Source organism: Populus euphratica, unplaced genomic scaffold (genome assembly GCF_000495115.2).
Source record: "Populus euphratica unplaced genomic scaffold, PopEup_1.0 scaffold219.1, whole genome shotgun sequence".
NCBI lineage: Eukaryota > Viridiplantae > Streptophyta > Magnoliopsida > Malpighiales > Salicaceae > Populus > Populus euphratica.
Genome location: NW_011500102.1, coordinates 191974 through 204266, shown reverse-complemented (window position 1 = coordinate 204266; position 12293 = coordinate 191974). Strand labels below are relative to the sequence as shown.

General features: G+C 30.0%; 1 protein-coding gene across 1 annotated transcript; it reads right to left on the bottom strand.

The window, feature by feature from the left end:
• Positions 1-251: 251 nt before the first annotated feature.
• LOC105109492 (laccase-14-like) lies at positions 252-3188 on the bottom strand. The gene is made up of 6 exons (XM_011004218.1): positions 2863-3188; positions 2514-2665; positions 2075-2319; positions 1820-1945; positions 767-1705; positions 252-605 (listed from the first exon to the last, which is right to left on the bottom strand). Exons 1-6 carry the CDS (start codon positions 2968-2970, stop codon positions 472-474), a joined length of 1704 nt encoding a protein of 567 aa, XP_011002520.1. The 5' UTR covers positions 2971-3188; the 3' UTR covers positions 252-471.
• Positions 3189-12293: the final 9105 nt, after the last annotated feature.

Below are 12293 nucleotides of genomic sequence, written 5' to 3'. Positions count from 1 at the left end.
TGATGGAATCTTGATTGGTAATTTCATCACACGTTAAATTGCTGATATAATTTTTAATTATTCTTTTTTTCACTTTTTCAACCCTATTGTTATTTTAATTGATTATTATTAATAGAAATATTTGGTTGGTATTTTTATCGGAAATTACCGACAAAATAGTGTCTCCGCCTTGTTTCCAATTTTCCAGGAATCATTCCATGGGAGCAGGAGGCAGAAATTTAAAACACCGACATAGAGTGGAAAAGTACACGAGTCGGTGCAAAGTCCTTTATTAAAGCAAGCAATAGCGAAGAGAAGGCTGACATCACAGTTACAAATGAAATGTTCCTTGTTACCAAAATAAAATGTTCTTAATTAAGGATTTATTCAAATCACAATGACCATAATGCTGCGAAAGAAAAAATTAAAATATTCAAATAATTAAATCTTTGATTAAACAGTCATTTGCTTCGCTTGCGATATTGCAGAGGACTAGGAGCAAGATGGCAGGGACGCCGGAGGAGGGCGCATACTTTGTGCCCTTGTTCTGCCGTTCCTCACGATGAGAACTGTGTCCATTCCCCAGCTGGAGTGCTTTTCCAAGTGACAATGGATGAACCACACCCCTGAAAAATTGGATCCATGCTCAATATCGCTAAACAACAAGACTTGGAAAAGTACATTTTGTGCTTAAAATACCGGAGCTAGCTGTCTCCCGTACTGTTAAAACTATACGAGGATTAGGAAACTTAAACTACTGGTAAGAGATATCTTCTAGAGGACTTACCAGGATTGTTGGCGACAAATCTGATGGCAGCCCACCCGCTCCGAGGAAGTGCAACAGTGTTGATTTCAGGAGGATCGATCAAATTGTAAGACTTGGGATCGGTCTCGTTGTTGAAATTACCCTTGCCCTGACCAACCAAGTAGAAACTAAATCCATGTAGATGGATAGGATGGTTCATCTCAGCTAACAAATTAGTCCCTTGAAGGACTATCTCAACTGCTTCTCCATAATTCAACATCGTCACCTTTGTTCCTCTGGCCGTGGCGACATTAATACTCGTCATATTTCCAGTGAAGTTGAAATACTTCTGTGGCTCACTTGGGAAATCTGCGTCGAAAACACCATTGATACTTCTATAGTAGGCTTGCAATATATCAATTGGCTTAGTTACAAAACTAACGTTGTTCATGCTTGCAGCTAACCGATTTGATCCTGTGCATGTTGCCTCGGTGCAAGGCAAAAAATTCAAAGAAACTGTAACATATAGACGTCGGTTGATTGTTTGAGGGACATTAACAGGGTGGTCTCTGCTAGCTAAACCCCTGACACGACTAGTGTAGTTTTCTGCAGCTGCAGTGTCATTAAATATTGGGAGGACTGGGAGTGGAATAGCTGAAGGGCGGCTATAGTTGCCATTATATTGGAAAATAGCTGTAGTAGTGGTGTTGTCAAATGCGACACCAGCACCATCAGAAAAAGAGTGAGAAGCAATGTAATAATAGCTTGGAGGCTGATTTGCTGAGACCAAAATGTCCATTGTTTGTCCTGGGGTGATCATTATATAGTTGGTGGTTATAGGTTTTATGTATGCCGCATCTTGCCCAACAACTGTGAGGCTATGCCCCGCAATTCCGAAGAATTGTTCTTCGTTCATCACGGCATTTATGACTCGCAGAAGGTAAGTCCTGCCAGAATTAACCTTCAAACGGTATGTGTCTTCTGCACCAAATATGAAAAATGTGAGTAACTATTATAGTCATGATGATAATTGAATTCCCCCACCCCCCCACTTATCTCCAAATTATTCAGGTAGTTACGACATGCATGGCTTACCTTCGGAGCATGGATATAGATCTCCTGGCTGGCCATTGATGGTAAGACTGTTGGATATATTAGGTCCACCACCAGTTGCAACAGCTTCGTCAATCACCGCCTTCACATCACCCTTAAACCAAGATCCTGCAAACAATTTTTTTTTTGAAATTTAAAAAGTTAGATGTACAATTTAGAAAGAAGATCTGAGACGTTTGATTGGAAACTTTCTTTTTTGAACAAAAATAATAATCCATGATGGAACTCGTTGCGCACCAATAATAATTGTTTGTTCTGCATAAGGTGCGGGAAACGGATAAGTGGTTCCACGAGCCGGCGAGATGACAATGGCACCATGGACTGTGGCTCGAGACCAGTCGCTATGTGCATGCCACCACAGAGTTCCTTCTTCATCAGATAATATGATCTCGTATGTGAAGTTTTTTCCTGGCTGAATTGGGCACTGTGTGATATTTTCGGGGCCATCAGACCATGGATTTCTTGGTTGCTTCACTCCATGCCTGAAATATAAGAATATTAAAATAAATGTTAGGTTCGACTAATTGGGACCTTCATATCTAGAAAATTGATGATATAATTAATGAAATGTACAGTAACACGGTCTCCAAATTAAAGTATTTAATCTTAGCTAACCTATCAGAGTTTTTGTTTTTTTTTTTTAACACCATTTTTTATCTTATTAAAGAAAGATTACCAATGAATCGTGACACCGTAATCTCCTTCATTGTGCACGTTGACAAAAATTGTATCGCCTTTACGAGCATGTATTGTTGGCCCTGGAAAACTTCCATTTACAGTAAGCATAGTCTTTGTCTCGCACAATCTTGTAAACTGGGCATTTTGTAGCTGCAAATAAAGAAGAAAAAAAGTATTAAATTAAAAGCAGTATTTTAAGCATTTAGCTGAAACAATTAATGGGAGTTTTGAATAAGCAGAGTGCATAACGTAAACTCAGTTAACAAAATGGATTAGGCTAAGTATAAATTAAAGAAGAAGAGGAAGAAGAAGAAGCAATCTGCAAGCATGAAGAAGTAGAGGCTTACAACAAAATTATAGTGGTGAACATTGCTTTGAGCCATGCAAAGGACCTGCCAGTCCATGGCCATAAACCATATCAGCCCTACGATAAAACCCAACCTGCTTATCCCCATTTCAAATTCTCTCTCTATCTCTCTGTATATAATCGATGATGTTCCTCAGATCGTTCTCGCTTTGTGGTGATCATATTAGCATGCGCCCTTGGCTATTTATATAAGAAAACCTTGGGGATCCACAAGATGATTAATTATACTTTGTCAAGATATCAATAAATTAGACCTTTGAACTTTCAAAGAAAGACCTACCAGAACACATGGGAAAAAAAGAAATGAAATTGGATAAAAATAACGGATTTTTCAAAACACGCAAGAACACCACCCTGGGAAACTGAACACAGCTAAGAGGGTAGGAGCGTTTCCACATTCTAAAGGAAACTGTAGGCGCTATGTTCCTTGGTTTTGCTTTTATTTTCTTTGTTTTCGCTTATAATATGATTATATGCTGGAACCCGGCCCAGAATTGACTTTCCAGTAGGGAGTAGCTTGGATTGCTTCTTCCCGAATAAAGAACGCGGAAAGCCAGGTTCTAATTTTCAAAGGCAGAACCTTCGAAGCCCGCCTTTCGACAAGGGGTACCCTAGCTAGTTAGACATACGTGCTGCCCATCTTGACCATGTCTTAAACGTTAAATCAACAACCCTCTGCCCCGCCGCCCCCCTCCCACACACACGCACGAGCACGACGATAGTAATATAATGCTACCAATGCATTTGAGAAAAAAAGAATTATTATTATTATTAGCAGCTATTCTACTTCTTTTTTCTTTTTTAATTGTATATATCTCAATTAATTAGTTAAGATTCTCAAATTAAAAACCACATAAATTTTAAATAATTTTAAAATTTATAATAAACATGATCAGTTGATTTATATCTTTTAATATTAGTTTTTTTTATGTGATTATAAAGTTATTATAAAAAGAAGTGAGAGTGTTAAGCATTATAAATTATTGTATGTTTTATTATGAATTATATTTGAAATTTGTTGTGTTTAGCTGAGGGGAATGAATGGTCACGTGCATAGCAGGTGAGGAGGAGGCATTTTCATTCATTCATAGCACGACTTTTGTCGGATGGATGTGTAAACATCGATTCAAATGAAAAATAATTAACAAAGGAGTGATTTGTAGAATACTAACAAACTGATCATTACAATTAATTGATTTTTTTTTTAAAAAAAGATATGAGACAAAAACCTGTGTATTGATAAGTTTTTTTCTATTTGTTTTTGGAAATTTAGAAAAAAGCTTATCAATAATTTCTAATGGGAATACCAGTTTCTTCAATAATTTCCGATGAAACTTGGAATAGAAAAAACAAAAAAAATCAATAATTTCTTTTTCTACATCAACCATGATGATAAAATTAAATGAATTCTTCCCTCCCTTTCTTCTTTAACCTTTTGTCAAAAACACAACATCCCCTAGATTTATATATTCTAGCAAATCCGGCCACCAACGCTGTCTACGTCGATCTATATTTATTAGTAATGTCAACTTTCCTCTCTTGATTTTATTTTTTATGAACCTTCGTTATATCAAATAAGCAATTATTTTTGTTTTTTGTATTAATGCATAATTTGTATATTAGAATGTATTTGAGATTTGAGGCGGATTAGTTTCATTTATTATTTAATGAAATTAAGTTTGATTTTGATTAAAAAAATTGAATTTAAAATGGATAGACACATTATTAACGTTTTAAATGAATTATCTACATCTAATGTTTATGAAATCTCAATAAATAGAAATGTGTCAACATGGATTCTCTACAAGAACAAATCCCCGAGAACTCTCACTCGAGTGGTGTTTCAGTACGTGGATGGATAACGGAATTGGACACGGTTGAGTGGTCAAAAGGAGTTGTTGACATTAACGCTTACAAACAAACAAACAAAGTGGTTAGAAATTGTACCCTTTCTTAACTCTTTCGTTAATTCTACTTTGATATTTAAGCTGCTTTTACCAAAATACTCCTCGAGATGGGATGGGTGGCAAGCATGTTCTTCATCCATCTCCCCTATCACTAATATCCGGATTCAATTTAGTGTGAGTGGGATTAGTTGTGATACGTGCAAGCTAATTTGGATATTCCGTATAAATTAAATAAAAAAAAGATTCTGAATTCAGATTCTTTTACCGTTTTAAAAGTGCTTCTAAAAGTATTTGAATTTTTTTATAAAAAAATTAACAGGCTAATATTAAAAATAAAATTTAAAAAATAAAAAAATATTATTTTAATATATTTTTAAATAAAAATTACTTTAAAAAAACATACTAATGGTAGACGAACCGGCTCTTCATCTACCTCCCCTGTCACTAATATCCGGATTTGGCAACTATCTAGTTGGTAGGTGACTTGTAAGAATTTGAGATCAAGGGTTTGTTTTCTTTATAATTTTAGATTCGAATTCTTGGTTATTCATATGATGGCTACTGGAAGCTTACATAGTCGTTAACTTCAGGGCCCGTGAGATTAGTCGTGATGCACGCAAGTTGACCCAGACACCCACGTTAATCTAAAAAAAAAATATATCCAGATTTGGCACCTGAGGTATTAGCACAGTACAGTAGTAGAGGGAAAAAAAAATTATTTGTATTTGAATTTTATTGGATATATTTGTTATTTTCACAATATTTTACATATTTATTAAATTTATAGGATGTTCAATAGACCATAAAATCACTTGTAGTATGCACAACTAGACTGAACACCAATGTAAATAAAAAAATCCAGATTCAAATTCTTTTAATGTTTTAAAAGTGATTCCGAAAGTATATGAATTTTTTTTATAAATAATTAATATTTAAAATGTTTTAATAGGTTAATTTTAAAAATAAAAAATATTATTTTAATATATTTTAAATAAAAATTACTTTTTAAAAAAATTCTAATGGTAGACGAACCGGCTCTTCATCTTTATCTCGGATGAAAACCAATTATGATTTTTGAAAACTAAACCTAAAAATCATGTCTAAGTTCATAAAGTTGATGGAGAGGCGTGAGTTTGATTATTATTATTATCTTCTCTCTTTGGAATCTTGTTTCTCTGGCATATTATTGCTCCTCTCAAAGCTACTTTTATTATTCCTCTTTTCCCTCTACTCGGTGCTCTTTTGTTCGGTTGTCGCGCCTATTATTATTATTATTATTGAATGCGGGATATCTTTACATTTTAAAAACGTTTTTTTAAAAAATTAATTTTTTTATTTTTAATTAATATATTTTTAATATTTTGAAATAATTTATTCAAATAAAAAGTACAGGCTTTTATTTTTCCTGTCGGTGTTTTGTTTTTAGCTCTTTTTTCCCAGCTGCTTGATTGTCACATGCGGATGAGTTTAGTTCTTTCTACCGATTAAGAACTTGTGTTATCTTCCAATGAAATGCTAAAATGATGTTAGATAACTTGTATATTTAAAGTTTTTTTTATATATGATTTTATTGTATAAATACATGCTTTGGATATTAAGGTTTTTTTTTTTTAGTTTTGAGAGAAATTAATTTTATTTGTTATTTAATAAAATTAAGTTTGATTTTGTAATCTAAGTGTGTTATAATTAAAGAAATAATAGATTATTTAATGTTTACTAATTATATTTTATTAATTTTAATATATAATTAAAAATTAAAAAAATAATTTTTATGGAATAAGTTTGGATGGAATAAAAGATAAATAATTAGTTAAGTATTCATTATTTCTTGTTAATTTTATTGTTTAAATTATATTTTGGTAGAATAATTTATTTTTTTTGCTATAACTACTAAAATCATTTTAAAATATAACTAGTACCATAATACTAAATCGACTCTACATCTTTATCTCAGATGAAAAACAATTATGATTACTAAACCTAAAAATCATGTCCAGGTTCGTAAGCTGATGAAGATGCGTGAGTTTAATTATTATTATTATTGTTATTATTTTGTCCCTTTGGATTCCTGTTTCTCTGACATATATTATTATTATTATTTTGCCCCTTTGGATTCCTGTTTCTCTGACATATTGCTCATCTTAAAGCTCCTTTATCATTCCTCTTTTCCCCCTGCTTGGTCTCTTTATTTGGGTGGTCACTCCTTTTACTATTCAATGTTTAGTTATTTTACATTTCAAAAATATTTTTTAAAAATTAATTTTTTTATTTTAAATTAAAAAGTTTTTATGTTTTTAAATTATTTTGATACACAATGTCAAAATTAATTTTTTTTAAATAAAAAATATTATTTTAATATATTTTCAAATAAAATACACCTTAAAAAACAATCACAACTATACTCTAAACTATGTATTATCTTTTATATGAATGTATTTTGGATAAGTTTAGTTCTTTCTATCTATTAAGAACATGTATTGTCTTCTATACGAAATGTTAAAATGTTGTTAATTGACTTGTATATTTAAGTGTTTTATTATTTATTTTTTATAGATAATTTTGTTGTATTAATACATGATATATATGTTAGGATTGAAAAAATAATAGATAATTTAATAGGTATCAATTATATTTTATTAGAAAGTTGAAAATTTGAGAAAAAATAATTTTTATAGAATTGATAATAATTAAAATGTATTAAATTAGGTTGAATAAGTTTGGATTGAATAAATGATAAATAATTAGTTTAGTATTTCTTGTTAATTTTATTATTTAGCTCATAATTGATAATTAGTTATTACCTTGTAAGTTTATTTCAAATAAAAAATTAAATTTGAAATTGATAATTACATTATCTATGTTCTATATCTTGTTGATTTAGATTAACATCTATAGTAAAATAAATTATTTGGTATATAAGAATCAATTAAACCAAAAATAATACTGAAAATATCCACGAAATCACCCATGTACAAATCCATTCTATTGGCATTTTCATATAAAATTTCAAATTTATTTTATTAAAGAATTACAAAAGATCGAATTTGATATTTTTAATCAAATCCTGGACTGAAAATTCCACAAGGGATTAATCTCTGACGGAAAAATAAGATTTTTTAACTAATTTATCAGTATTTATTTTAATTAATATGGATATTCATATCATTTTATATATATTTCAATTAATTTTATAAATTTTAAAATTAACAAATATATAAATATTTAATAACCATAAAATTTATAAAACACCGACAATACTAAAAGAAATACTAATGCAAAGACGATCCCCGACAAACAAGTTGTGTCTCCACATCAGAAATTATGTCGGCAATTCAAATGCTGCCATCTTTTTTACCCTAATCGCCGATTCAAAAGAGATGGAGACGTACAAAAGGGTTGTTGAAAATATGAACAAAGTGAAGAGTGAATTGAATTTGTGCTGTGAAAAATGATCCACAAAGTGACAAGAACTAGGGCTGTTTAGGCTTGTGGAAGCCGCCACCAGCTTTCACAAAGTGTAAATAACGAAGAAAATGATCAAAATGCTACTGAAAGTAGGAAAAGCTATGGCATGAAGACGTCTTAGGAATCTCACCCATCCTAAAAAACAGAAAAAAAAAATTAACAAAGAAATGATGTTCTCATTAAGTGGTAAAATATGATTAAAAAAATAAATCTACATCACTAAATTAATCCAGGCTAAGTTTTATATCATATTAATTATTTTCAGTTCAGATTTGCCTTTAAAAGAAATTTAGAAAGCCTAAATCTAAAGTATATTAACAAGGAAACAAATTTTAACATTAAAGTTCATGCCTTTTTAATTTAATCCAATCCATGTATAAATAAAATTTTATCAAATTCACCTTTTCATATATGATTAAATGTCATACGGACTTGAAATTAAATAAAACTTTCAATTTTATGCCAATTAATCTCGAATCTAATTACAAGAAAGGTGCGATTGCAACAATTAAAAGTTAAGTTAGGTACAATGCATTTTTGCTTAAAAAAACTTATTTAGGAATTTAATTGTAATTGCATTTTAAAATATATCAAAAAAATATTTTTTTTTATTTTTAAAAATTTATTTTTGATATAAGCATATCAAAATAATCTGAAAATACTAAAAAATATTAATTTGAACTAAAAAAAATATTTTTAATCTTTTTTTAAAATATCTGAAATGCAAAAACAATTAATGCCTCTTCATTTTCAATATCTCTTGATTTGGATTGTGACGCCTTGCTCATGTAATCAATTAGAGGACTTATGTTACGATGCTTGAATTTCTCCAGCTGATCTGACTGTGTTCAACCTCCTAACAATCATTAAAAAAGCACCATTATGGAGTATGTCTTCTATCATTCAACTTGTGATAATCATTAGATTATTATTATTGTTATTGCAATGGATTTCTCTATACTGAATTACCCTTGTTGATCTAGATCGATGTCTTCATTTTTCTCATGGCCATGAGAAAGCCTGCAAGTGTCGTCATCATTTTCAGATATCTCTTCTACCACTTCTTCATGCTATTGTCATTGCAAAAGACTTCTTCTAACTGAATTGCTCCTAGGTGGTCTAACCATGCACACATTGTCGCTTATCAAAGACTGTCTTAGCTAATCTCATCGTTCATCTTCCAAGAGATTCACGAGTTTTATTTTTCAAACTAAAGTGTCGTTAGCTTATTTAGTTGTGTTGATTTACCTAGCGTATAAGCCTTGACAACATTCTTATTAAGAACTTTATGAACTCAATTAATCACCCTCTTGCTGTCTAAAAACTTTCTATCTTGCCTTTGGATTAAATTGTTGAATTTGAAGGATTGTATCCATTCATGTCTAATTGTTTAGACGAAATTATTTCTGTGATGTTTAATTTTTATTTTTTTTGGTTAAGACCCCAAAACCTGTCATTTATCTCTAAGATGCAATATTGCAGGCATTCTATTGACAGATGAAGAGGTATATGTTGATTTAGATTTTGAGGGGAAATGGCTATCTTAAAATTAGGCTACTTCTGGCCTAAATGATTTTCTTGCCAAAATTAAGGGTTATTTTAGAAATTAAAGGTTGAATTTTAAAAGTAGATTTTTGGCTTTCGAGCATCCCACTTCAAGTTATGTTGAGCTGATACATCCACTAGTAAAATTGCATGGTTCAATGTCAGAAAAAATGCACGTAGTGCACTCACAAGTAATCATAACTTTCATTGAACAATAATTTTCTTCTCTCTGTATAGTTCGACACCAACCAACATGAAAAAATTACCTTTTCTTGTTTTTTTTTGGGAGACATTTTTAAAAATAAAAAATGTCCCTAAAGGTCTGTTGGGTATTATAAATAAATAAATCAATCAAGTGATCATGCAGAAATGGACCAAAAAATAAGATTACATAGCAACAATGGCTAATGATTAATTGGATATAAATATTAAACAGCATGAATGCAAGGTCATCTTGCATGTTGCTTTTGATTTGCATTTAGAATTGCATCCAAGACTAGCGCATATTGTACAAAAGCTTATCCTTGAAATAATGGCTAATTAATCATGGGGTCACCATTTAGAGTTTACAAAGGAGCTCAAATGTGGTGATCATTATTGGTATGAATCCATGTTGTTCATGATTTTCTCACTTTTTTTAATGACTTAATAATATATATTTAATTACATCTTTTTTCTCTCTTCATGTTCACTTTCATGTTTTAAAACTAATATGCACATGAATTTCTTTGCATAGATAATGCTCTCTTTGGAAAGATTGGAGACCGGAATCAAAACACATGATCTTGAATTCGACTGCTACCCGTCCCTCTGGCAAGCACCAATAAATTAAACCAACAACTAAAGGGAATCATGAATTGTACGAAAGAAAAAAATCGATATTTAAAGAGGAAAAAAGGAAGAAACATTGATTAGAATCACAACATGGACTGCGTCCAATAATAATAATAATAAAAGAAAGAATTTCAATCAAATGTTAGATTTTATTTTCTTTATATGATTTAAAAAAAAACATAATTGATCGGTTCTAACTATTAACTTGAATTTAATAGTGTATATTTTACTTACAGGGTGGATCTGTCAAGTTTTGAATATCAATTTAAAAATAGTCAAATCCGCCAAATCCATAATTGAATGTATATCACAAAATTAATCCACATTAAGTTTTATATCATATTAATTATTTACACTTGTTAGATCTACTTTTGAAATAAAATTAGAAAATTCCCCCCCCCCTCCCCCCAAACTTATAAAACGAGACAATCAGGATTACTCGAATAAATTCATAAACCACGCTAACTTTATAAAAAAATAAAATAAAAAAATTAACTCTATAAAAAGATAAAATAAAAAAATTAATTATAAAATTAAACTTTTAATTACTTTAATATTAAAAGATAAAATTAATAAAAAAATTTAAAAAAATAATAACAAATATTTAATGATGAACACTTGGTCTTCTAATAACGTGGAAAATGACTGGACCTTCTGGACGACTTGGCACTTTCATGTCGATGATCTGGATCGGGTCAAGTCTGGGCCAGGTCGGGTTGCTGGGTCGTGGATCTGGGTTTCAAGGGACACGGATGACAAAGGAGAAGGGGTGCGCGGGCATATTTCTAGATGACGAGTGGAATATTATTCACATTAGACTATTCAAAACATATTTATTTGCATCCCAAAAGTTTGATTCCATTTATTAGGATTGGTGGTTGATGATTAAAATATAGACACGATGATTTTAATGCGGTTTGACAATTATTTATGTTCATAGATCTATTAATCTTACTAAAAATATGGAAAATTATACAATTACAATAATAGAGGACAGAGGATGATAACTTTTCTTAACTCAATTTTTAGAGGCAATTTATTTTTATATTTTAAAAATATTTTTAAAAAATTAAAAAAAAATATTTTAATTATTTTTTTAATATTTTCAGATCATTTTAATGTACTGATATAAAAAATAATTTTATAAAATAAAAATAATATTATTTTAATATATTTTAAAAAATATATATTTTAAAAAATAATTAGTATCACACTTTTAAATATCTTTCCATCTCTTTATAATTGTCTCATTTTTTTTTCTTGCAATTAGTTAGAACCGACTAGAGTATATGGATAGTTTGAAAAAATGATATAAGACCTTCATTTAAATAAAAAAAATAATTCTTAAAATATTTTACAAAATAAAAATTTACCTCACTTAAAAAGATTGTTCAAGGCTTTGCACTCGGTGTATTATTTGTTTTTTTTTTTTTTTATTAATGTAAATATTTGAATCAGTTTATATATATCTTAATTAATTTTATAAGTTTTAAAATTAATAATTATATAAATTTTAAAATTTATATAATTTAAATTAATAAATTTTAGAAAACAAATATACAGCCTCGTCAATTAAATTATACCCTTCCCTGTAATTCCGTATTGTTCGTTTTTTATAATTTCTCACAGCTCCAACCTTCTCATCAACCACTATCAGGAA

What these genes read in the sequence shown, in the direction of transcription:
- LOC105109492 (XM_011004218.1), bottom strand. Translation starts at nt 2,970, where the DNA reads ATGGGGATAAGCAGGTTGGGTTTTATCGTAGGGCTGATATGGTTTATG. An exon ending in TACGGTGTCACGATTCATTG is followed by an intron (nt 2,320 to 2,513) that starts GTAATCTTTCTT and finishes CTTATATTTCAG; the next exon opens with GCATGGAGTGAAGCAACCAA. An exon ending in TCTATATCCATGCTCCGAAG is followed by an intron (nt 1,706 to 1,819) that starts GTAAGCCATGCA and finishes TATTTGGTGCAG; the next exon opens with AAGACACATACCGTTTGAAG.